Source organism: Lepisma saccharinum, chromosome 24 (genome assembly GCF_977018435.1).
Source record: "Lepisma saccharinum chromosome 24, izLepSacc3.1, whole genome shotgun sequence".
In the NCBI taxonomy this organism is placed as follows: Eukaryota; Metazoa; Arthropoda; class Insecta; order Zygentoma; family Lepismatidae; genus Lepisma; species Lepisma saccharinum.
Window position 1 is genome coordinate 51,568,004 of NC_139252.1, and position 27,321 is coordinate 51,595,324.

At 38.7% G+C, this 27,321-nt stretch overlaps 1 protein-coding gene across 1 annotated transcript in view; it reads left to right on the forward strand.

The window, feature by feature from the left end:
• The window catches only part of Gyc32E (Guanylyl cyclase at 32E), a 155,814-nt gene that overhangs the window by 73,817 nt on the left and 54,676 nt on the right, over positions 1-27,321 (forward strand). Inside the window, exons 10-12 of the mRNA XM_083110956.1 lie at positions 8,539-8,647; positions 9,516-9,707; positions 24,830-25,006. Coding sequence (XP_082967082.1) covers positions 8,539-8,647; positions 9,516-9,707; positions 24,830-25,006 — 478 coding nt within the window. The remainder of the gene's footprint in view (positions 1-8,538; positions 8,648-9,515; positions 9,708-24,829; positions 25,007-27,321) is intronic.

Consider the following 27,321-nt stretch of genomic DNA (forward strand, 5'->3'; position numbering starts at 1 on the left):
ATGTTTGATGAATTTTTATTATTTTACGTAAGTTTCCTATTAGACAATGTTCTTTGTGAGTGTCCCTTCATCAGTTTCATCATATCATCACTCATCCCCCCTTTAACGATTACCCAAGTGGCAAAAAGCGAGGTGAAATAACCAAATTAATATTATTTTAAGTCACTTTCCAGTTAGCCATTGGTAGAGGCACATGTTTTTGGTAAATAAAAAAGCAAAATTTCGGTACAAAAACAAAGTCGATTTCGGGTTCAAAGCGGTAAATAAAATAAAATTTCGGTGTTGCAGCGGTGAATAATCACATCAAGAGCAGGGACTGCGAACCGAATTTGAACTCGAACTGAAACATGCTCCAGTTCGACTTATAGTTCGCACTCGAACCTGAACTGAAATGTTTCGCTACATTCTGGTGCACCATAACTCTCCGTGTACTTTCAGTTTAAGTCTTGTTTCGGAATAAAACTTCGTAGTGAACAATTTGGTATTTTGGGGGCTGCCAGGTCCGAATATTTGGAAATAGATAAGATCCGAAATGCCATTAAGGCAGTGTTTCTCTTTTTTTTTTGCCTGAGAGTCCCCCTTGACATAATTGAATATTTCTGTGTACCCCCTGAATTCTCAATATTTTATATACCTAAATATTGTATGAAATAAGTGTGAAAAATGACACCAAACACGAACTCATAGCTTCCAATACGCTACATAATAATATGGATACGTAGTTATTACTTCTGAGTGGCAATATGTTTGTAATTCGTATATCTTGGTCGTGTTTGGTGTCATTTTTCATATTTTATAGCCCAGATTTCAATTATAACAAAATAAATGTAATATTGTTACAACATAAGAAAATAACATTGTTGATTCAAATAGTCAGTAGGTGACTCACTAGTCACTACGTCCGTCCGGTCCAGTTCCTATTGCGTCACCACCTGTAGGAAGGGAACAGGAAGTATGTATTTTCCAACAGTGCCTTACATCGCATTGCATTCCCGTTCCCAACCAATCACGTGGCCTCCTACCCGACTGCCATGCCATCAAACTGTTTAAATCCAGGTACTATAAATAACCCTGTTCATACAAGATATTAATCAAATCCACATTGGAATCGTGTTTTTCACCACAGCTGCAGCGCAATTCAAGAAACAATTCTCATATCGGCATTGTCCAAGAGTGGTGGTCATTGGTTTTGCGGTCACGAAAGAAGTTTGATCGACACACTGTCGGCTTAAACCACAATACATTTTCTTTCAATGGGTAACTGGGAAAGGCAAGTGCAATGCGCATTTCCCCCACTTTTCAATGTGGTTATTCTCGGGAGGGCGCATTTTTCCAACTTTTATTGCGAGAGCGCACTTTTCCCGGGCGCATTTTTCCCGACACCGGTGGTTTTGGCTGCAACAGCCACCCAGGTAAGCGTGGAGCGGTTGTTCCCAAGTGTGACGTTTGTAATGTCAGATTTGAGGTACAACCTTTCCTCTCCAACACTTGATGATCTCATGGTCTTGCGGACGAATGCTTTATTCCAAAAGCGTTCTGATCAGCGCTTGCCAGCCTTAAACCAAGATGAAAATTCTTTCAGTTCCTCCATTAGCTCCAGTAGTGTTTACGAGCTCGTCGAGGAGGAAGGTGAATAGTCATTGTTTTTAATGCTCACATGTTTGCTGTCGTTTTTCATAATTCTCGTTTGGAAAGACATTTAAAAGATTAACATTGTAAGATTTATGTATGACCTAATTTCCTTTTTTATTCAAAATTTAAATAATAGATGTTAAAGTGCAAATACTATGTTACATACGAGGAGGAGGAACTCGTACTACAAAATTATGACATGCGTCATTTACAATCAACCAAAGTTTGTGAAGCATATTTTTAAGTGCTTTTTCTTTAATCCATGGTTATTTGTAGGTGTGAAGATATCCATCGAGGATAGATGCTTATTGCGTTTTTCATAAATTAACAGTTCATACACTATTTTATTTTAATTTTCTATTTTCAGGAATTCAGAAAACTAAACAAAATTATGTAATCACATACAAAAGAGTAAATGCCATTTTCCATGAATTGGAAAATTTGCTGCCATAGGAAAATCTAATGTGTATTAATCTTATTGATGTAGTTTTGCGCGAAAATGGACACACTTATGAAGCTAGCCACAGCTCACATAGAATTGTATCTGTTTTATTAACTACAATTTGGTTGCTGTACTGTGATGACATACGCTAATTTCATAAATGTATGTTCGATTAACTACAATTTGGTTACCGTAATGAAGATACGTAACTTTTTTCACAGTTAATTTTCATCCCATTGTTTGATGCCATTTTGAACTGAATCAACTGAGGTAAAAGTGACGCGGCGGATTCATCTAAACTTTTCGTTTTCATTTCACAGATAATTACAAAAAAGTACAATTGTCAGTACAATGTGAGATACAGTTCTTAAATGAAGAAAATGTAAAAGTTACTCAGTATTTTTGTCGATCTCAAACATAGCAAAACGCGCCAGATCCTTAACATTTGGGTCTGGAAACGGTTTAAGTTCGATAACTGAAACTGAACTGAAAACTTTCATTCCGGGCCAAACTGGAAGTGAAAGTTCAGACCATCCAATTACAGTTCGGGTAGATATGCTCCGGTTTCGTTCCAATTTTAGTTCGAGAACTGAAAGTGAACCGCAATGTTTCATTCCGAGCCGAACTGAAACTGAAACTGAAAGTAGGTTTCAACTGCAGTCCCTGGTCAAGAGTGCTATATAAAATGACATTTTGGTTTTAAAATTGTGAATATAATCTTAAATTTGATTTAAAAACTTCACTTGTTACACAAAATAAACTTATCCCTTCTAATATCACATTTATGTAGTTACCAGAGTATTAAGTTTATTCCTGTGTAAAGCGGTCCATTCTTGCTTCTCAAATATTTACAGCAGAATTAATCAATTTTCCGTGAATTGTATAACTCACAGGATACTTCAGAAAGTGTCGCGCCGGTATATAAACGGTAAATTTCGTGTTTAAGAGTCAATTTCGCATTTTGCAGTTCATTTCCCATAATTTCATGACAAAAATTGGTAGAAAAATGCACCTCAGACCTTTCAGAAACATGAAAAATGAACATTACAGCATGTTATTTCATATTTCGTGTTTTCGTCAAAAACGAAATTTGCATGCCTCTAGCCATTGGCTGTTCGTATATTCCTTATTTTACGTCTAATAGCCAGTGGCTGTCTTGTTTGTTGTAGTTTTTTCTTTTTTTACGTCGCTGTCCTATTAATAAGTTATTATCGTATTAATTGTATTTTTCTTATTTTACGATAGTTAGTCAATGGCCGTCGTGTTTCTTTAAAATTTCACGCCACTTTCCTAGTAACCAATGATTGTCCATTTGTTGTATAGTTCTTATCTTAGCCGGACCCCGTGGTCGAGTGGTTAACACATCACGCTGCAACGCTAGGGGTCCCGGGTTCGAATCCCGCTCTGCATGGTTGTTTGTAAATGTCCATTCATCAATTTCATCCAGCCCGACCCTGTGGCCGAGTGGTTAGCACATCGCGTTGCGACGCCAAGGGTCCCGGGTTCGAATCCCGGTCGGGCTTGGTTGTTTGTGAATGTCCATTCATCAATTTCATCATTTCATCCCTCATCCCCATCTTCGCAAATTAGCCACAAAACGCGAAGTAAAATAAAACAAATCAATCAATCAATAAATTCTTATCTTAGTCACTTTCCTATTAGTCAATGGTTGTCGTGTTTTTTTTGTTTTGTTTTTTGTTTCTCGTCACTTTGCTATCACCCAAGGATTGTCGTGTTTATTGTAGCTATCTTATTTGACGTCACGTTCAATTTTTTTCCATCTGTTCAAGCGACTCTGGCGCCCACCCAGCGTGTTGTAAAGTGGGTACCTGGAGGAAATTCTGAAGAGTAAAGACGTGGTACTGATCACATCACCCCCACCTTCGGCCGTGATCAAGAAAGTGTGGGGCCCTAACTACACACACCCCTATAAGCCTTCATGGCATGGTACGAAGCACAGGGCAGCACTTTCCTTTACTTCACTTTTCCTCTTAACCAATGGCATTTGTCTTTTCTTCGTCACTATATAAGTACTATTTCTACATCAGTTATTAGAGTCGCTTTTCTGCAGATGTTGTATAATCGCGACGCTGAAAGTGAGGGATGATTAAATCAAGCGACACTCACGCTCGAACACAGGAATTTCGGTGGCGATATCGAAAATAGGCCACTCATTGTACTACCACATTAAATACTACTACTAATTATAATAATAGTAACTATCCGTCAAACTTAACTAACTCTCTAGCCTTCTTAAACCCGAAGGTTCATGGCTGCAGCCACACAGGCCATCCATCTGTCCCTATCCTGAGCAAGATCTATATACTCTTTTCCATCCCTATCGATTTCCTTTAGGTCCATCTCAACGTTGTCCCTCCATCTTCGTCTTGGCCTTCCTACAGGTCTCTTACCATCAGGTTTCCCAACAAGAATCCTGTAAACTTCTCTTTCCTCTCCCATTCGTGCCACATGGCCTGTCCACCTAAGTCTTCTTGATTTAATCATTCTAATAATATCTGGACATGAATACAAATTATGTAGTTCTAAATTATGTAACCTTCTCCACTCACCTGTCTCCTCATCCCTTTTAGGTCCAAAGATTTTCCTAAGGATCCTATTTTCAAATACTCTCAATTTATGTTCCTCTTTCAATGTAAGGGACCAAGTTTCACACAAATATAATACTACAGGCAAAATTACTAGTTTGTATATTTTAACTTTTAGTTTCTTAGATATTAAACGAGAAGACAAAAGTTTATGAAGAGAGAAGTAACATGCATTTCCTGAATTAAGCCTACTTTTTATTTCCTCTTTAATATCATTTTCACTTGTTAATATTACTCCTAAGTATTTGAATTTGGAAACTGGTTCAAAAAGAGTTGTTATCAATAATTAGATTTTGATTATTACCTAACACTTGGTTTCGGCCTGTAAGCATATATTTAGTTTTCTCTTTGTTAACTTCCAAACCTATCTCTTTAGCAGTTTTGAAAAATATTTTAGCATTATTCTTAATTATATTTATATCATCCGCTAATAAGTGTACATCATCTGCATATGCTAACAACTGAGTCACACCATTTAATTTTAGTCCTTCGTTAGTTTCTTTTACCTTCCGTCCAATAACTTAATCGTTAAAATTTTCGTCTCTGTACATTAATTCTTCCAGGAAATAATAGGAACGGAGTGTTGTGGCGTCAAAGTTCTTTGGAAACTGGTGCCGTAATCACAGCTCCGACTTATTTCAGCTGATGGACCTGTTTCGGGTCTCACCTCGTGAGACAATTAAATCATCCCCCAGTGACCGTGGCAGTGTGACGTCACGAAAAGGGGAACTGTGAACTTCTGCACTGTTGTCACCAAAGACAATCGAATAACGAAGGGATTAGCCAGAAATGGAAACCACGAGTGGGTGGGTCTCTGCTTGAGGAAGGGGGAGAGGGGGGGGGGGGTAGCCGCTGAGGCAGGCGCAGATTGTTATCTCGCACGTTAAATGTTGCAGCACTGGTTTGTGAGCTTCCAATTCGTTTCTTTGGAGAGAGCATTTACTTCATCTCTTTAGTGTGTGAAATCATTCAAGGCTATGAGAAAAATCTTAACACACACACACATTATATACAGGCGCCTGAATTTTAAAACTAGGTTCGATTTTATTTGTTAATATTTGGAGTTTGCTTAAGAAAATTCCCTTTACCTTTTTTAAAATAGCGAATGCAGTAGCATTTGTGGTAACAGTATGGTATAGTGAAAACACATTTCACTCGTTTATTTCCTAATTTACATTTGTACTTACCTGTTATGCATAACGGAACATTTTTGAACGTGGGATTTTGCTTTTTTTCACTGAAAAAAGCGTAATTTTTCACATTACAAGTATTTATTGTTCGTTGCTAATTCGCTTTCGTTACACACAATATGGCGGGCAAATCTTGACTCACGTTGTCTATCGTCAGCTGATATGCAGTGTTTCCAAACTTATTAACCAAAAATTGCCGCACAAACTATTCACAGAAGGTTTTTAAGCGAAAATTGATCCACAAACTATTCACGGAAGGTTAGGTTAGGTTCAGTTAGGTTAGGCAAACATAGAAAATTAAATTGAAAAAAAACCGCTCATACGTCATCTTGTAAAACTACCGCGTGGTTGCTACACTGACAGGGGGTTACATATTCGAACGCACGGAACATTTGATTCACGTAGTCGACGGTAATGGTGCATCGGAGATACATTAATATCGAGAAATACATGATTTACCGGCCGAATAAGTTGAACGAAGGGAGAAAACACTTCCACAAGCTTCCAAGTCTACAGAAACTCAGTTCCGTTAGTAAGTTTCTCCTGTAAATTTGAAGAAATGTGTTTTCACTATACCATACTGTTACCGCATTTGTGAGTTTCTGTATTACGCATGTCATTAAGCCAGAACAATAAACATGTCATTATAAATGTTTTCACTGTTGCCAGACGAATTCTAAAATTTGCAGTGATATGGTAGAGAAGGCCATATACGAGGGTGAGTCAAATGAAAGCCTTAAAAGTGCTGTAAAAATATATGTACTCAGTGGAAGTGAAACAAATGGTTATAATTTTTCTACATAATCCCCTCCACGTTGAATGCAAGTTTCCTATCGTTTACAAAGTGCTTGTATGCCCCGGAAAAAAGTTATTTGGTTGGTTGCGTAACCTCGTTATCATAACGGAACTTCTGACCTCCTACGGCCTCTTTAAGTGGTCCAAACAAGTGGTAATCACTTGGGGGCCAAATCTGGGAAGTAAGGAGGATGGGGTAGGCTCTCAAAATCGGGCGGTATGTGGCTTAGCATTGTCATGCTGCAAAATGACACCTGACGACAGCAGTCCGCGTCGCTTTGACCACGTCATGAATGATGTTATGTGCTGAACCATGACTAATACCTAGGTGGCAGATATTTCATCCACTGTCACTGGGCGATTATCCCGTAGAACGGCCTCAACAGCCACTATATTCGCCGGCGTCACAACTCGATGTGCTTGGCCTGCATCTGCAACAGATGACACACAACTTCTGAATGTCTTACTCCACTCATATACCTGTTGCTGTGACACACAAGCTTCACCACACTGCGTCTTCATTCTTTGATCAATATCCATTAGTTCAATACCCTCACTAGTCAAAAATCTGATCACAGAACGCTGTTCTTCCTTGGTGCATGTTGTTAGTGGGGCGGCCATCTTGAAACTGCTCCTACGACGACGACTGGTCACCAACACTCTTGTACCACCTATTGGAGAGAAAGTAAAGTACGAGCAATAGCACCACCAAATCTCACCACAATAGCATACATATTAAACATTTTATGACACTTTTAAGGTTTTCATTTGACTCCTCCTCCAATTAGAATGTAATGCATAGCTATTCATTCTGTTACCAGCTGAGTCTTCTTTAGGAAGATCACTCTAGTGCAACAATTACTTTTAATCTAATCTTTTATTGGTAATTATCCGATAAGGCCCCAACACCTCTCAATCGTTTATTTCGTTAATTTTAGCATTGATACTTACCTATTTTGCATTGCGGAAGATTCTTTAAGGTGAAGTTATGTCTTTTTCCATAAAACAGTGTCAACTTTTCATATTACGAGTCATTATTTGTCTTCCTTGTTCCGCTTGTGTAACAGACAATATGGCGTGCACTCGTCATGGATCATCGCGCATCGTGCTTGTGTTTTGTCGATTTGGGGTGGGTATGCAGTGTTACAACCTTCTTCACCGAAAAATACCTACTATCGTGTATATTATGTCATCACAAACCATTGACGGATAGCCCCAAAAACCATTCACGATAGCCCCACGAACTATTTCCGGCAAGGTTAGGTTAGGTAAGCATAGTTAAAAAATCTCGTAAAAAAAGGCACGTTTGGAAACACTGGCGAGACCGCGTTACTTTCGACACTCGCGCCATCTGCAGGTACATAATGGAAACAACAGCATAATGTTACAGAAAATGCAAGTTCCTTACGTAACAAGTGATTATTTCTTGTTCTGCAGCATTCTATGGTGAAGTTTTCAGTTTCCGCGAAAGAAAATACCTCCAAGAACTTCCACAATGCTACAGAAACTGATTTCAGTAAGTAATTAGTTACTCTTGTAAATTTGAAGAAATCCGTTCGGGCGATATCGGATATTTACCCTTTTATTAATAAATTTAATGTTTTAAGGACACAGTTCAAAATGTATAGTTTTATGTTATTTGGGTTCATGTCTTCCGTAGCCCATATTAGAAGAAAGGGGCTGGCGTCTGAATTATTTTCAATTTTGTGTACTATTATGTTGTTGCATTTGAAGTAGTTTACTAAATATTATACATATATAGGAATTGATTTGTTATTTATATATCATATATTTATTGAAGCAAGCTATGCAATTCTCCTACTAAGTTGTTAAACGTGTCAATAAATATACGAGGTGCGTTCTGTTTTTGCAGGCATTACCGTTACGAGCATAAACTAGCCTGTCTGCTGTGGAAAATTGACATGCGTGACGTCACAATAATCCCCACGGAGACAGCCGAATGTGGAGGAAACAAAAGTATGGTAAGACGAAAATTATGATAACTAACTAACTCTCTAGCCTTCTTAAACCCGAAGGTTCATGGCTGCAGCAACACAGGCCTTCCATCTGTCCATATCCTGGGCAAGATCTATATACTCTTTTCCATCCTTACCGATCTCCTTTAGGTCCATCTCAACGTTGTCCCTCAATCTTCGTCTTGGCCTTCCTACAGGTCTCTTACCATCAGGTTTCCCAACAACAACTCCTCTTTCCTCTCCCATTCGTGCCACACAATCCTTTAGTGTGTTATTTCTGTCTTGCATATTGTACGTGAAAAAAAAATCTCATTTTGGTTGGGAGTGCATTTAACCTCTAAGTTAATCTGTCTAGTTTTGCAATTGAAGTACCAACTTCACTTTCTAATTGGCCCGAATATGTTCTATTGTCTGCTCATGCTGAACGTGTACTATCACGATGTCACAATAAAAATATATGAAATGTGATCGTGCTGTGTTATCGGATTTGATTTTTCATGACAAGGATGAGAAAGTTGGTCTTCACATCGCAAGTACGTTTTCCTGAACAAGCTACTGTTGAACCACAGATAAACGTATTGGGAATTCAGCTGGGAACTGTTCTCCGCAAGAAGTTCAAAATTATCCGCTGAGAGGCGCCACTCGCAGTCTTGCTTCCACTTCTTCTGACAAAGAGAACTAAAGTTTATCCGCGGTTGGACCATGCGAGTTGGTGCAGGAGTGTGAGGATCGAACTGAGTATATGACAACAGCTTGCAGGGTTGCCAACACAAGAGAGAAAAATATTTGTATCGTTAGTTCATTGTCAGAGTTCGAATGCTACCTGTTACAGGTCATAGGCTGTTGGCTTTCTAACTGTAGATTTTCCTTCCAGATTCAAGTGTGTCGCCACAGCGTGTTCGGTGCTCACGGCAGCCTCCTGAACGATTCTGACAACCAAACGGAATTCAGCCCGAAGAGAGCGTACACGAAGATTGGTCTGTACAGAGGAAACATAGTCGCCATCAAGCCAATCCACAAGAAGAGCATCGACCTAACCAGGAACCTCCGGAAGGAGCTGAAACAGGTAAGTAAGACAGGCAAAAGAGCCTAAACTGATAAATAGGATGCGATAATAAGATAAATAAGATTTGAGAAAGCCCGACCCTGTGGCCGAGCGGTTAGCACATCGCGCTGCGACGCCAAGGGTCCCAGGTTCGAATCCCGGTCGGGCTTGGTTGTTTGTGAATGTCCATTCATCAATTTCATCCTTTCATCACTCATCCTCATCTTCGCAAATTAGCCAAGAGGCACAAAACGCGAAGTAAAATAAACTAAATCAATCAATCAATCAATCAAGATTTGAGGAAGACAAAGTCAATCGCTTTCGACTTTATATGCATGATTAGCCTCTTAAAATGTAATTAAACTATTATTTTGAAACAAGGATCAAATCTAGATTTTTCGTGGAAGTTGCTGTTCAAAGCTAATATTCTGCTGTCACCCGTTTTTATCAAACCAAAGAGAAGTTTTAGAAAAATATTGGGTAACAGTTTCATAGATCGGAGACACATTAAAATCTGATATTTTGTGTTTCGCATGGTTCGTACTCACCAATTGGGTATTGCGGAACATAGTTCAAGGTGCCATTATGCTTTTTACACGAAAACAAACTCAATTTTTCACATTCTGAGTGCTTTTTTATTCCTTCCTTCGCTTCCGGAACACACAATATGGAGGGCACATCTTGACTCACGTTGTGGGTATGCAGTGTTTCAACCTTCTGCACCGAAAAATACCTACTATCGTGTTCGACACCGGTGGAAATTATACATTATGCACGGGTAGCTGACATATGGCCCCACGAACCATACACGGATAGCCCCACAAACCATTCACGGATAGCCCCACGAACCATTTCCGATAAGGTTAGGTTAGATTTGGTTACGTTAGGCAAGCATATTAAAAAAAATGGGGTTGAAACACTGACAGGGGCTTACGTCATCAAACGTACGCAGCATCCGGTTGTCGTAGGGTAAGCAAATGAAAGCAATGGCAATTTTGCATCGGTGAGACATTTCTCTTGAAAAATACATGATTTCCCGGTGAAATATATTCCACGATGAAAGAAAATACCTCGACGAACGTTGTAAACCTTGGAGAAACTCATTTCCGTTAGTAGTTTCTTGTGTAAAATTGAAGAAATGTGTCTCCGATGTATGAAACTGTTACCAAATATTGTATTATCACACAGTTTTAAGCCAATAAGTCATATATTTTGACATTTCAAAAAAATAATCCCAAGTTTGATTTCTTTGTATGTAACAACTCATCAGTTTACAGCTTTTTTTTAAAAAAAAGAATGCATTTTCCCTACTTTTGTAACTAACGTAAGATCCAATGCGGCCTTTATCTCAAGAGATATCTACAAAAAAATCAAATCTGTCAAGAGAAGGGAAAATTGGTATTCATCCCCCACTTTAAGACACAGACATCAATATTGTTAACACAGATATTATACCAAGGTATCTATTTATCTGTGGTAATTTTAAATTTACCTAATATTCAAATTTAAATTTCAAATTTAAATTCTTTATTGGGAATATGTAGATAAAAACCAGCGAAAGTGAACACGAAGATTCACGTGAACGGTCTAGAAGGAATTCTAAACAGATGTAGCTATTTGTTTGAGAATCTGGAATATCGAACTGTTCCTCGAAAGGAGAGCATTAATTTTTCGAACACTATTTGGCTGTCGTTGCCTAAAGACCCACTGCGCCTATATGTGAAGAAAGGTCTACATAACATCAAATCTTTTGAAAATGTGGAAATTGGTTTTCCTCTGCCACCTGGAGACGTATACATCAAATTGGCTAACACATAAAACTAGACGAATATTATACCAAGGTAACTATTTCTCCTGTAGGAGAACATATGCTTATGCAGTAACTGATAATTCTATTCCGTTCTAAAGTAAAATCTTTATTATGAGATTAGTTATCAACACTCCTGCATTATTCGATAGTTTCCCTAAAGTATATAGTTTATATAATGCAATAATACTACTTATTACATTAAAAAAAAATGTTCAATTAATAAATAATGAAAACTTCTCTAGTACTTAATTTTTCGGATTGTTGTCTATCTTCCTCATTGGTAGCCACACCTTACTTCTTAGATTTCTGTAGTTCTACTTTTCTTTCTAAAACTGCTTAACATTGCAACATTTTTGTCTTAAATATCAGTGGCGTCTCGTGGCCTCAAATTTGGCCGGGGCTTATTTTTTAAAGAATTTAAAATATAATGACAATTCACATGAATTACAAAAAAAGGTACTTTTTTCTTCTAGACTACAAAACTGGACTTACTTTTTTTGAAAGAATTTAAAATGTAATGACAAATTACATGAATTACAAAAAAACGGGTATTTATCTTCTAAACTACAAAACTGGACTTATTTTTTTAAAGAATTTAAAATATAATGACAATTCACATGATTACAAAAGAAACAGGTATTGTTGTGAAACATACCTTTCTACGAACGTTGACTCCTGTTCTTCTGCTCAGCAAATTTTGTTATTACTTTTTCGTTGAAGCCCTCTATGTTTGAAATGTATTCTTTCTCTATTGGAAGCAAGTGCCAAGGCATTTGGTCTGTCTTGTCCCATTGCATTTCTTAAGCAGGTTTTAATACACTTCAATGTGCTGAAACATCGTTCAGATTCAGCTGTTGCCACTGGAGTTGTTAAAACTATGTTTGTCATTTTTACTGTTTCTGAAAAGGTACCCTCTAAATAATTTTAAATAAAAAATGAATGCAATCTACTGATAGAGTTTATGTTTTTCAACTCTTCACTACAATAAAGAACACGAAGTTCCCTCTTTAGTTTTCCCTCTTCTATGAAGGGATAATAAATCTGGGAAGATGCCTCTGTTTAAAGATTGTTCTCTTTCATTATGTCCTCGTAGAGCAAGTTCATAATACTAAGGATGATTTTTATACAGAGTTAGAACAGGTCTTTGATAAATTTTCTCAGTATGATGTGAAAATTCTGTTAGGTGACTGTAATGCACAGATTGGCAAAGAAGAGACATTTAAACCCACGATTGGTAAAGAAAGTCTTCATGAATTAAGTAATGATAATGGTATAAGATTGATTACTTTTGCAACCTCAAAGAATTTAATTGTGAAAAGTACCACTTTTAAACATAAAGATATCCATAAATATACCTGGTCTTCTCCAGATGGTAAAACTCATAATCAGATAGATCATATTCTCATTGATAAGAGAAGGCATACTAGTATAATTGACGTTCGTACACATAGAGGTGCTGACTGTGCCAGTGACCATTATTTAGTAATTGCTAAATTAAGAGAAAGACTCTCAGTGATAAATCATAAGCAACAAAATCTAAAAGTTATAAAATTTGATACAGGAAAGTTTACTGATGAAAGAATTAAGAAAGATTACCAAATTAAACTGTCAAATAGATTTGATGTTTTGCAGGATTTAAATGATGATGAAAATATAAATGAAGCAGACGTAAATAAGAATTGGCAGCACATACGTAATGCAATAGAATCAGCAGCTAAAGAAAGTATAGGATACCATAAACCGAGAAAAAGTAAGCCATGGTTTGATAATGAATGTCATAATCTAATAGAAATAAGAAATCAGGCTAGACTTAGGTGGTTAAATAACTCTGATGATACAAATCTAAACAATTATAATAGAATAAAGCGAGAAGTTAACCGCACGTTTAGAAGTAAAAAAAGAGATTACTTGAAAAACAAAATTAACGAAATTGAAACAAACAGCAAAAATAAAAATATCAGAGATTTATATAAAGGTGTAAATGAGTTTAGAAAGGGGTGGCAACCTAAAGTAAACTTGATAAAAGATAAAGATGGTGATCTTCTAGCTGACCCAAACGATATTCTAAATAGATGGAAGAACTACTTTAATGACCTTTTAAATGTTCGTATAGGAGATAAATCAGAAGTAAATGAAGTCCACACAGCAGAACCTTTAGTTCCAGAACCTAACTTGACTGAAGTTAAAGATGGAATTAAAACGCTAAAGAATAACAAAGCACCTGGCATTGATTTAATACCAGCTGAGTTAATTAAATATGGTGGAAATTCATTAATATGTCAAATTCATAAATTAATTGGTTTAATATGGAATAAAGAAGAAATCCCTCAACAGTGGAAAGAATCCATAATTGTTCCTGTGATAAAATGAACTGCAATAATTACCGTGGAATTTCTCTACTCTCAACAACATATAAAATATTGTCTAACATTATTTTAACAAGACTAACCCCATATGCTAATGAAATTATAGGTGATTATCAATGTGGATTTAAAAGTAACAGATCAACTACAGATCAAATTTTTCACATCAGACAGACACTTGAAAAAAAATGGGAATATAATCAAAATGTCCATCAGCTATTCATTGATTTAAAAAAAGCATATGATTCGGTCAAAAGAGATAAATTATATAATATATTAGTAGAGTTTGGAATACCTAAGAAGCTTGTTAGTATGATAAAAATATGCACCAGTGAAACAGAAAGTAAAATTCGTGTGGGTATTAATATGTCTGACAAATTTACAATTCATGATGGGTTAAAACAAGGAGATGCATTATCTCCATTGCTCTTTAATTTTGCCCTGGAATATGCTGTTAGGAAGGTAAAAGAGACTATAGAAGGACTAAAATTAAATGGTGTGACTCAGTTGTTAGCATATGCAGATGATGTAGACTTACTGGGGGATGATGTGAATACAATTAAGAATAATGCTAAAATATTTTTCAAAACTGCTGAAGAGATAGGTTTGGAAGTTAACAAAGAGAAAACTAAATATATGCTTACAGGCCGAAACCAAGTGTTAGGTAATAATCAAAATCTAATTATTGATAACAACTCGTTTGAACCAGTCTCCAAATTCAAATACTTAGGAGTAATATTAACAAATGAAAATTATATTAAAGAGGAAATAAAAAGTAGGCTTAATTCAGGAAATGCATGTTACTACTCTCTTCATAAACTTTTGTCTTCTCGTTTAATATCTAAGAAACTAAAAGTTAAAATATATAAAACAGTAATTTTGCCTGTAGTATTATATGGATGTGAAACTTGGTCCCTTACATTGAAAGAGGAACAGAAATTGAGGGTATTTGAAAATAAGATCCTTAGGAAAATCTTTGGACCTAAAAGGGATGAGGAGACAGGTGAGTGGAGAAGGTTACATAATTTAGAACTACATAATTTGTATTCATGTCCAGATATTATTAGAATAATTAAATCAAGAAGACTTAGGTGGGCAGGCCATGTGGCACGAATGGGAGAGGAAAGAGGAGTTTACAGGATTCTTGTTGGGAAACCTGATGGTAAGAGACCTGTAGGAAGGCCAAGACGAAGATGGAGGGACAACATTGAGATGGACCTAAGAGAAATCGGTAGGGATGGAAAAGAGTATATAGATCTTGCTGAAGATAGGGAAAGATGGAAGGCCTATGTTGCTGCAGCCATGAACCTTTGGGTTTAAGAAGGCTAGGGAGTTAGTTAGTTAGTTAGAGCAAGTTCATGTCGACACAGAATTTTAAGCAATCGATAATTCTATTTAATATATGCCTATTTTTCCGGACAAGTTCATTGTGTCTTGTAATTGACAGCCTATGTCCTTCATCAATTTGTGTTCGAGCATCAACCCTGCCAAACTCACTCAAACATAGCGAATGAAAGCCACCAAAACACTACAGAACAACACGCGAGATCGAACGCGACGGAACGGAGCTAGCCCCGAATCAGCACTCAAATCAATTGCACTCTTCCCTCCTCTCTCTGCTAGCATGTGACCTTCACTGTAGCGTAGGTGGGTGTAGCCCACGCCTTCCTTTGCGACGTGCCCCGGAAAACGATAATTGACATCAATGCCGCTAGGAGCGCTGTCGTATCCATTGCAACAGACGATGAATTTACGTGGGTAAAAATCGCCTTTTAAAAGACTGTGTGATGGTTATGCGTTATGGTGATTGATAATTACGTGAATACGTCCGTTTTTCTTTAGGGACTAAGCCCCGGAAGCCCCAAGGGACGAGACGCCACTGTTAAATATCTTACTTTTGTTTACGTGAAATTCCTAAATAAATTGTTTTAGCATTTGTTTCCGAGCACCCGTCGTGTGTTGACATTTAAGAAATATATAATAATATATAAGAAATATACAATTCAAATAGCCTAGGTTTTCTCTTTGTTGTTAACTTTTTGTTTCATCAACATTGTTAAGAACTTTATTTATTAAATACAAATAACTGTTTCGATATAACCGTCATATTGTTGTAATCTTCTTTTAAAAATCAAGCTCTATACAGCACGGAAGCAATCTATATTTAGTTGTACGAGAGTGAACCAAGTGCATACGTCCGTCAAAATAACTCTGTCTTGTCCAATATATATAAAGCCCCAATCCCACCACTCACTCACTCACTCACTGACATAAATGTTCTCCATGAAGGAAGCCGCGGAGGCGAAAAACGCCCGATCACGACCCCCCATGAAATCGTCCCAAAAGGCCGAGAAAATTCAAAAATCCCTCAATCGGCCCTTCCTTAAGGGTGAAAATGCCCTTTTCCACGTCCTTAGCAACCGTTGCCACGTACATTTTTTTGCAGCACACATTGTTTCCTTCAATTCTTAATTGTCTAGCTACATTATATTTCTCACAGATCAATAGCACACAGATGAATGAACTCGTGGTTTTGAAAAGGTGCCTGAAACAAGGGTGACATCTACATAATAAGGAGTATCAGCCCAGATACAATTACGTATATATTGTTATACTCAATGCGTAAATATCTACATCGTGCTTGTTTTAACTAAATGTTTAGGGGGTATAATGACATGCAATTCCTTAGAGCTTGCCGTGCCTGTTGTTGTCCATGGAAACGGACGTTGCTAGGAAACTTAAAGAATGTTTATTTTCACCCCGAAAACTACTGTAAGGGAATTATGCTAGACTCTTCGAATTTCAACATGCGAGCATCAGAATTTATTACAGAGGCAAGGTAGGCAAAAGAGGGGAATGACGGAAAACAGTTATTATCCAATTACGTTCAAAAATGTGAAAATGACAAAAGAAGTAAAGATAACATTTTCAATTTAGTGTCGCAATTTAATTCGTAAATGCAAAACATCCAACTAATTATCTTTAAACGGTTATTACTTACTCAGTTCATTATTAAGAAAATAGACAATAATAGTTTGAATATTTGTACCTTATTAGAGCCCATACACACAAAAAGTTACTTTCTAAACTTTTCAAACTTATACATATGTTCCCCATCATCCAATACAACATGCAGACATTTTCAAAGTCATTAAGATCATTGAGGAACCCCATCTATAACGTGATTGCATTCAGAACGTGGCCGAAGGTCAAGCATGCGAGCGTACAAGACGTGGCCAAAGGCCACGTCGAAAGTACGCGAGTCCAATATATATATAGCCCCAATCCCACCACTCACTCACTGACATAAATGTTCTCCATGAAGGAAGCCCCGGAGGCGAAAAACGCCCGATTACGACCCCCCATGAAATCGTCCCAAAAGGCCGAGAAAATTAAAAAATCTCTCAATCGGCCCTTCCTTAAGGGTGAAAATGCCCTTTTTTCACGTCCCTAGCAACCGTTGCCACGGGCATTTCTTTTGCACACATTGTTTCCTTCAATTCTTCATTGTCTATCTGCATTATATTTCTCACAGATCAATAGCACACAGATGAATGAACTCATGGTTTTGAAAAGGTGCCTCAAACAAGGGTGACATCTACATAATAAGGAGTTTCAGCCCAGATACAATTACGTATATATTGTTATACTCAATGCGTAAATATCTACAAACAAGGTACAATACACTAATTGATCCTCCAGGCTTCCATCTATCTAAGCAGGCTTTCAGAAATGCGTGCATCAAGCAGCTGAAGAGAAATTAATATTTGTTATACCCTTGTTATTGTTTTATTATTATTGTTTAATTTTTATTATTTTTATTGTATTATTCTTGTTACATATGTGTGCGTGCTTCTCATTTGTTAATTTCTATTTTTCTCGCTGTTAATATCCTGATATAAAATGGATCCTCTCTGTATTCAGGATTTCTCTAATAAATAAATAAATAAAATAAATCTGCATCGTGCTTGTTTTAACTAAATGTTTAGGGGGTATAATGACATGCAATTCCTTAGAGCTTGCCGTGCCTGTTGTTGTCCATGGAAACGGACGTTGCTAGAAAACTTGAAGAATGTTTATTTTCACCCCGAAAACTACTGTAAGGGAGTTATGCTAGACTCTTCGAATTTCAAAATGCGAGCATAATAATTTATTACAGAGGCAAGGTAGGTAAAAGACGGGAATGACGGAAAACAGTTATTATCCAATTACGTTCAAAAATGTGAAAATGACAAAATAAGTAAATATAACATTTTCAATTTAGTGTCGCAATTTAATTCGTAAATGCAAAACATCCAACTAATTATCTTGAAACGGTTATTACTTACTCAGTTCATTATGAAGAAAATAGACAATAATAGTTTGAATATTTGTACCTTATTAGAGCCCATACGCACATAAAGTTACTTTCTAAACTTTCAAAGTTATATGTTCCCCATCATCCAATACAACATGCAGACATTTTCAAAGTCATTAAGATCATTGAGGAACGCCATCTATAACGTGATTGCATTCACAACGTGGCCGAAGGTCAAGGATGCGAGCGTACAAGACGTGGCCAAAGGCCACGTCGAAAGTACGCGAGTCTCATTCTATAACTGCTGAGTTTCGTTTCTTAATGTTGCGCTGGTACGGCATTCAGGAAATTTTCGTATATTTCTCATTTCCAGAAAACAGTAGCAATGTTATAAATTCTGTAAATTTATACATTTGTTTTGAATTCCTATAAATAGATGTCTGTGGTGGAAAATGTATATATCGAATAGGTAGACAACAAACAGCAAAGGCAAACACAAAGAATCAGGAATTATAAACGGTGTCACACGACCCTTGTTCCCATTGAAGATTTTCAAGTGATGAAGTTACCTCCAGATACTTCTTTTGGCGGGGGGGGGGGGGGGTCATCACGTGTAAATAGATGTCACCATTTAACTCAGTACAACACGTTTCCTGTTCGACCAAGTCACGGTAAGATCTCTTTTCAAGGGAAAGCCACCTGCTAGAATGTTCCAGAACAACTTTCTAATAGTCTGGAGGGGAGTAATGTTTGTGTATATATATATCGTCCTGTTTTTGTTCCTTGTTACATTTGTACTTGGTGCAGAGTCTGAAGAAGACCTAGCTAGAAGGTTGAAACTTTACGTTTAGTTTGTTTTATAATAAAATAAATTACTGCCTTGGTCAGCATATTGAGTTTTTCATACCATGGAAACAAGGCTTAATGGTGTTATAACTCTTTTCGATGTATGATTTGATACCATTTAATTGCCTCGCGGCAGTTTGTGATGACTTTGGTTTTCTGACAGGTTGATCACTACAATCTTTGAGTCTTGAACTAAAAAAAACAAAGGAAGTAACTTATCAACTAAGTACATGGGCCTTCATTCCATTGAATTAGAGGGGGTAATTATGCGATATAGCCCAAACACCTCTCACTCGTTTATTTCGTTAATTTTAGAATTGATACTTACCTATTCTGCATTGCGGAAGATTCTTTAAGGTGAAGTTATGCCTTTTTCCATAAAATACTGTCAACTTTTCATATTACGAGTTATTATATGTTCAGCTTGGGTAACAGACAATATGGCGTGCACTAGTCATGGATCATCGCGCATCGTGCTTGTGTTTTGTCGATTTGGAGTGGGTATGCAGTGTTTCAACCTTCTTCACCGAAAAATACCTACTTTCGTGTTCATTATGTCAGCACAAACCATTCACGATAGCCCCACGGACCATTTCCGGCAAAGTTAGGTTAGGTTGGGTTAAGTTAGGTAAGCATAGTTAAAGAAAAAATCTCGTAAAAAAAACAAGGCACGTTTCGAAACAATGGCGAGACCGCGTGACTTTCGACGCTCGCGCCATCTGCAGGTACATAATGGAAACAACGGCATAATGTCGTCGCTTTACAGAAAATGCAATTTCCTTACATAAAAAGTGATTACTTCTTGTTCTGCAGCATTCTATGGTGAAGTTTTCAGTTTCCGCGAAAGAAAATACCTCGAAGAACTTCGACAATGCCACAGAAACTGATTTCAGTAATTAGTTTCTCCTGTAAATTTGAAGAAATCCGTTCGGGCGATATCGCATATTTACCTTAGAGGGAGGAATAGCAAGTTTCAAGTTTCAAGCAGCGTCCTTATGAAAAGAGAAGAGTCTCTGTCTGTCCAAAGAAACCTATTAAATCTGATTCACAAAATGTCACATGGCATTTTTATCCCTATCTGGACGTAGCATTGAGACGTTGCTCCTCGGGGCAAGAAAATGGCAACCCACAAGAAAGTACTCTTGAGAAAAATTAGAAATTTAGAAAATTCATTAATTTCACAGATATCTTTTAAATGTCTTGAAACTATGATATAGATGTAGACTTTCAATGATCACATTACACACAATCTGTGTATGACAGTAACAAAATATTTTTACAATAAAATAATTTTGGAGACAAGTTGTTGGAAAAAAATGATGTGGCATACCATTGTATTGCACCCAACTGTTGTTTGCCATTGTTTTTTGCAACTTTTAATGGAATAATTATGCATGATAAGATTAAATTCAGCACACAAATGAATAATTTCTTTCATTTCAAAGAGTGCTTAATACAATACAAATACTTTATCTTCTAATTTATGGAATTAGTGTAAATCAGTCTCATTTTTGAATTTTTGAATTTAAAATTTTGGGTGCGTCAGCACTAAGGCTATTTTGCATCCGTCACACTATACGGGGTCCAGACCCTTACCATAACTAAAATAGCATAACTGTAATGCCGTGTTGTAACTAAAATCTTTAAAATTTTCTGACTGGTTAAAAGCTGTGGCTGCAAAGACGCACTCAGCACATATAGCGACAAAACAGAGGACAACACACACAGAATTATACTGGCCATAGCGCCAGTCGCCAGAGCCTCGTTAGCCTACAGTCCAGGGTGTACAACGTGGAAGGTCACCCCTTACACCCCTAAATCAGTCTCACGAAGGAGCAAATGGATAAATCTTGGAGGTCAAAATTTGCCAAGTGTCCAAAACTCGGTAAACAGCTTTTATCTTTGAGTAGCAGGCAGTTCTTTGAAACAATGCTTAGGGCACATACAGTCTTCACCAGGAGCAACTGCTTTCACCTTTTTCTTTGCAGTTGATAAGCATTCAGGTGAACTGTTTCGTAAATTCTTCCGTTGGTACTGCACTCACTCGTTGCATTTTCTTTTCCTTTGCCGCTTTTTAGGAGATTTTCCTTGAAAAGTGAACTTGAGATCTGATATAACAGTAAATTTATCATCCGAGGTCATGGAAGCAGTCTGTAATGGCAACACCCAAACTTTTTCAGAATTTATGAGCAAAAAAATGGTATTCAACACAAATATATTCTTCGGTGCTACATAATACAGAGCATTCCCTGACATTCGCTACGAGACTCTGCGGCAAACGGCCCGGTATCAGCGCTTGTCTTTCCCGGTGAACGGGTCAGCGACAGTCGCTAGAGTCGGCTATTAAAATTACAGTTTTCATATTGTGTACTAACCTTGACTACAGAAGGTGTTGAAAATGATGTCCCTCTGCTGCAACACATTCCTGGCATCTCCGAAGGAAATTGGCATTTACACGTGCAAGTTCGTCTACTGTAATTCTCGCAATTTCTCGTACAATACTCTCTTTTAATCACGGATGGTGTGCGGATTGTCTTTGTATACTTTATTTTTTAGATTTCCCCATTTTTCTTTCCACTTTTGTTCAGATCTGAAACTGTTACTCTAAACTTTTTTACGAGATTTAATATAGTGGTCCTATGTGGAACAGGAACACCAGGAAATTTCGTTGCAACACGTCGTCGCACTTCTCCACAATTCCTCTTTCCGAAGTAACACTCGACAAGATAAATCCTTTATTGTAATGTAAACTTTTGTGTTACCATATTACGCCAGAATCTTGAACACACGGACATGACACAACACAACTTCCGAGGAAGGATTATACTGGCGTCAGTCTGCAACGTCAACAGAAAGGAAAAGAGAGCGAAAGCAGGGAGAGCGAGAAAGAGACTGTAGCGTGCGACTGTCGCGGACCCCGTTCACCGGGAAAGACAAAAGCTGATGCCGGACCGCTTGCCGCCGAGTCTCGTAGCGAATTTCAGGAAATGCTCTGTAGTACGCCATACAATGAATGAAAACGAGAGAAACAAATTCTTATGCCTTCATAACTATCTGAGGAACTTCCACTGCTTGAAGATTTGTGCGATGAATTACTACCTCAAAATCACTTATCTCTCTGACAAGTTCACTTTCCATTTGCACACTTCCCAGGCACAACTTGCCTTGTGGGTCACCACTATGTTGCTACTAATATGTGGTGATGGCATAATTTCGCTCATGTCAGAAGACATACATGGAAGCATCACATGCGAACTCTGACAAAACAGGAGGGAAGATAAGCATATGTAGGCTCATGTCGATTTCGGTCAAACTGCGGGTTACCATTATCTTGCACCGAGGGGCAGAGATTACCAGCGGTATACCTGGAGAATACGCCACGTTTGCACTCAATCCTTCCTCAGTCTTCAACTGACGTCACCGCTAATGTTGTCGTGGCGAATCAGAGGGACGCAACTTCGATTTATCAAATTTCAGGCAAGAGGAAGTAATGTATTCTTAGGAATGTGTCTAGCTCTTATGGAGAGTCAGTGAACTGGAGATATTTGACTCCACCGTACTGCTAAGGATTGGAAGCTGAGATATGTCGATCTGGTTCCAAGTAGAGCTCTTCGTAGTTGATTTTAACGAAACCTAAAACAGCCTTTTTTTGGAATTGCATTCCTCTGGTTCTCATACGACGATACAGTCAAACAGGGTAACTTCGTACAGATTTTGGCATATTTTAATGTGTCTTGCAAAATCCGCGGAGAGCAGAGGTTGTCATTTTCGTTCAACCTCCCTCATTCTCACCCTCACGGCTCGGCTTCGCCCTCACACGCCCTCACCCTCACGATTTGCCTATCGCCCTCACCCTCACACGCCCTCACCCTCACATGCCCTCACCCTCACGATTTGCGTTTCGCCCTCACCATCACACGCCCTCACCCTCACGACTCACCAGTCGCCCTCACCCTCACCCTCACACGCCCTCACCCTCACGGCTCGTCTTTGCCCTCACCCTCACGATTTGCCTTTCGCCCTCACCCTCACAGGCCCTCACCCTCACGACTCACCAGTCGCCCTCACCCTCACACCCTCACCCTCACGGCTCACAGGTTGCTCTCACCCTCACACACCCTCACCCTCACACGCCCTCACCCTCACACGCCCTCACCCTCACGACTCACCAGTCGCCCTCACCCTCACACGCCCTCACCCTCACGGCTCGGCTTTGCCCTCACCCTCACACGCCCTCACCCTCATGGGTCGATCTCGCCCTCACCCTCACACACCCTCACCCTCACAAGTCTTCGGAGGGTGAGGGTGAGGTCTGCCCTCATGAGGGTCGCCCTCCGGAGGGTGACCACCTCTGGTGGAGAGTGACAACACGAAAACTATACGCGAGGAACGCTTTGTCCTTTATAAATGTACTCAAGGAATTCCAAAGAAATTCCAAAATATTGGGGCGTGGAAAATACGTCAGCATTTTCGTGACGAAGTTACCCCAGAAAATAGGGTAACTTCGTCATCTCTGCTTACGTTCCTTGCAGGTCAAAATTACCCCCATGAAGAGGTAAGATCGTCACGCTTCCGCAACAGTTTTTCCCTTTTCAATCAGTCGTAAAGCCTCCTGCATCTGATCGGAGGTATGGTTCTGATATTTCCAAGCACCGACTACCTTCTTATATGTCCTTGGCATCGTGCACGAGAAAATACTGCAAACAGCGCCAAATCACAATGCACTTGCACACAACACACTTCCTCCCTTGATGTCCGCTCCGCAACTGCACGTGTGTCGCTTCGCTTCACACTCCCTATGTTCCACCAGCATGTGACTCCTACCGACATCTATCGGTCTTATGACGAAGTTACCCCGTTTGACGATATGTTCCATTGTAGAGTAAGAAACTACGAGGGTGGGCTGAAAAGTTTTGCCTGTTGATTAAAATATCTGGTTATAGTGAACAGAATTTAATCAAATAAAAGACAATGTGTACATTGACATCTTGGCTTCAGTTCTGGAACACCACTTCTCCACATAGTCAACATACACTCCACGCACTTCCTCCAACAGTGCACCAGTCCTTCCATGGCGTAACGGTAGAAATCCTTGCCTTTGGAGTGACACCACGATCGCACAGCACGCTGGACGTCCTCATATGATGAGTAGTGGGTTTCCCTTAAGGTGTTCCTTCAGTTTAATAAAGATGTAGAAGTCACAGGGTGCAAGATCAGGGCTGTGTGGGTGGACAGTGTATCCAAGCTTCAATATTGCGTCGGTGGTCAACTTGCTGGTGTGGGGTCTAGCGTTGTCATGGAGAAGAAAAGGGGCTCCATTGTCAGGCCTGATGCGTCTCAGTCGAGCCTTAGCTTCTTTAGGGTTTCGATGTACAGCTCGGAGTTCACGGTGGTACCCTTGGGAAGAAACTCTGTGTGGACAACACCATTCACATCGAAAAACAGAGTCAGCATGACTTTTCCCGCAGATGCACAGACCTTGGCAGAGATCCAATCAAGAATTCGATTACGGCTCTCTGCCTTAACCGTACGTCCATACCAGTTGCCATCTTGGTCACAACTGCTGATCACGTGGGCAGATGACAACAACTCCCGCTACGTGGCGTTGTAGGTAAGGAATGAAGGAACGCTCAGCAAAAGTTCCGAGATCTCTGCAAATAAAACAAGAGGGATATTAATCAACAGGGAAAACTTTTCAGCCCCCTCGTATAATGATTACATTTCTTGAATTGAGCGTCGCATTAAGGTAAAAAACAATCCTTAATGCTTTATTTTCAGAAGGATGTCTTTGCTCTTTTGTAACCATCCGCTTTCTTTCTCTTCGCAGATCAGAGAGATGCGCCATGAGAATATAATCCCCTTCATCGGAGCGTGCGTGGACAACGGTAACCTTTGTGTCCTGACCGCCTACTGTGCCAGAGGGAGCCTGGAGGACGTGATGGCCAACGAGGACCTTCATCTTGACAACATGTTCGTCTCTTCCCTGGTGGCAGACATTCTCAAGGTGAGATTCCCGGCGTCTCCTCGCCCACGCGGCTGGCGCTTTTTCTTTTTCCAGTCAACTTGTGAATGCGGGTTCATTTCTTGCTCTCTGATTGGCTGTTGGAAAGTTACGGTGCTCTGATTGTGAGAATATCTTATTTGCGCTGTACGTAAGGTTAGGTTAGGTTAGATTAGATTAGAAAGCAGCAAATTTGCGTTGAAAATAGGAAATAAGATATTCTCACAATCAGAGCACCGTAACTTCCCAACAGCCAATCAGAGAGCAAGAAAGGTACGACTCTACTTTACGTCCTTTTCCTAAGGAATACGTGTCATATATCGTTGGAAAGCTTATTGTACAAGGAATTCAAAACCGTAAATCCCAAAGCGAGGAAAAATTACCTGGAGGAGGAAATCGATAAAAAGCGATGTTGTCCGGATATGCGTAATTGAACGTACTGAGGACATTTTTCGATGATGAAGCACATATTTAGGGGTGAAATGAGTGCTAATGGAACCTAACCTAACAGGCCTAACCTAACCTCGTAGGTATACCTCGTCCCCGTGAATGGTTAGTGGGGCTATCGTGAACAGAAAGTGTAAAAAGAAAAAGGTACTTACCCGAAGCACGGTTTTTAACGATACACTAAATTATTACTTGGGTATAAACGTATTTTACACTATCTACAAGTTTTTGGAACCTGTTCTGTTTCATGCACCATACACACGCACAACGCACCGAGAACGCAAAGAAGCAATCACCACGCAGAACGCAAACGAGCAAGGCACAAGCATTCACAACGCGGACACAAAGACGAGCCTGCAGTGTTGTTAACTCCCATGGGTTACCACCAAAAGGCAATAAGGACGTAAAGTAGAGTCTAGCCGCAAGAAATGAACCCGCATTCCCAAGTTAGCTAGAAAAAAAAAATTGCACGCGGCTGGCCTTGTTATCTCTCTGGTGAGATTTGCTAGGCGGAAAATGAGAAAACCGGATTGGGGGCTTTGGAATATCTGCCTTGCTTTCAATTCAACTATAGACATGGGCATTTTGAGAGGGGTCGAACAGGTTCCGACGAACTTACCTTGGCATCGTTTATTTCAAGTTACCAAATAAAAGCAACAAAAAAGAAGGCTTGTTACTTTATCGTTATTAACAAAAGTAACGTTCAGTTAGTTAATATTAGAACAGAATAACGAAGGAACGAAATACAGTAATCTAAATAATTGAGTGTAGAAAATAGGAACCAGTCTATATTTTCATCTTCTGCCATTTATAGAATTAATAGTTTCACAGTTTTCAAAATTCCAAAAAATAGAGTTTATATGAGAGGCCACACAACATAAACACTGTAGTTAAAAATTTCAAAACTTTAAAAGCTTTTTTAATGAGATGTAAAAATATTAATAGCAAAATACAGTAGAATATCTATGTCTGAAATGTAAAAATAATAACTAGAATAAGATTCACTCATTTAATTAATCGAATAGAAAAGTCTCCATACCCAAGGATATAATAATAAATTTTGTGTGAAATTGGTTTGTTTTTATTAGTTTATAATGGTTATTATTTTATAATATCATAAGCATAATAATATTAATACTTATTATTTCTACTATTCAAGTTCTATTAATTACCTGCCTCCCTCTTACAAAAATTTCTGGTAACGCCCATGTCTATACGAGGTCTGTTAGAAAAGTAGTGAGACTGATTTTCTGTAAACCATGAATTTTATTACGTATTATTACAAATCAAGGTTATCCCCTTCAAAACAGTTCTCTTGGCAGCTACACAGCGATGGAGGCGTTGTTTCCATTGTTCGTAGCAGTGCTGGAAGGCTTCTGCTGGTATACCTTTCAGTTCGTCGGTTACACTCTTCTGGATATTATCCAAAGTATCAAAATGACGCCCTTTCAAGTGGTTATTAAGCAAGGGGAATAAAAAAAAAAGTCACAGGGTCTGAGATCCGGAAAATAGGGGCTGAGGAACCACACGAATGCTGTTTTGGGGGGGGGGGGGCAAAAATTAATTAATGGAGACAGCCGTGTGACATGGTGCATTGTCGTGGTGCAGCATCCAAGTGCGTGCAATCTTGGCGCATACTTTTCTCATGCCCAAATCTTGTGCTAAAATTTGATGGACGGTAAACAAGTTCAAATTTAACTCTCTACTGATCATTCTCACCATCAATCGACGATCTGACCTCACAAGAGACTTCACTCTTTCCACATTGTAATCCGTTTCTGAGGTTGAAGGTCTTCCCGCACGAGGTTCGTCTTCCACTTGTCCTCGGTCTTCTAAAAAGGACTTGTGCCATCTGAACACTTTAGCTCTGA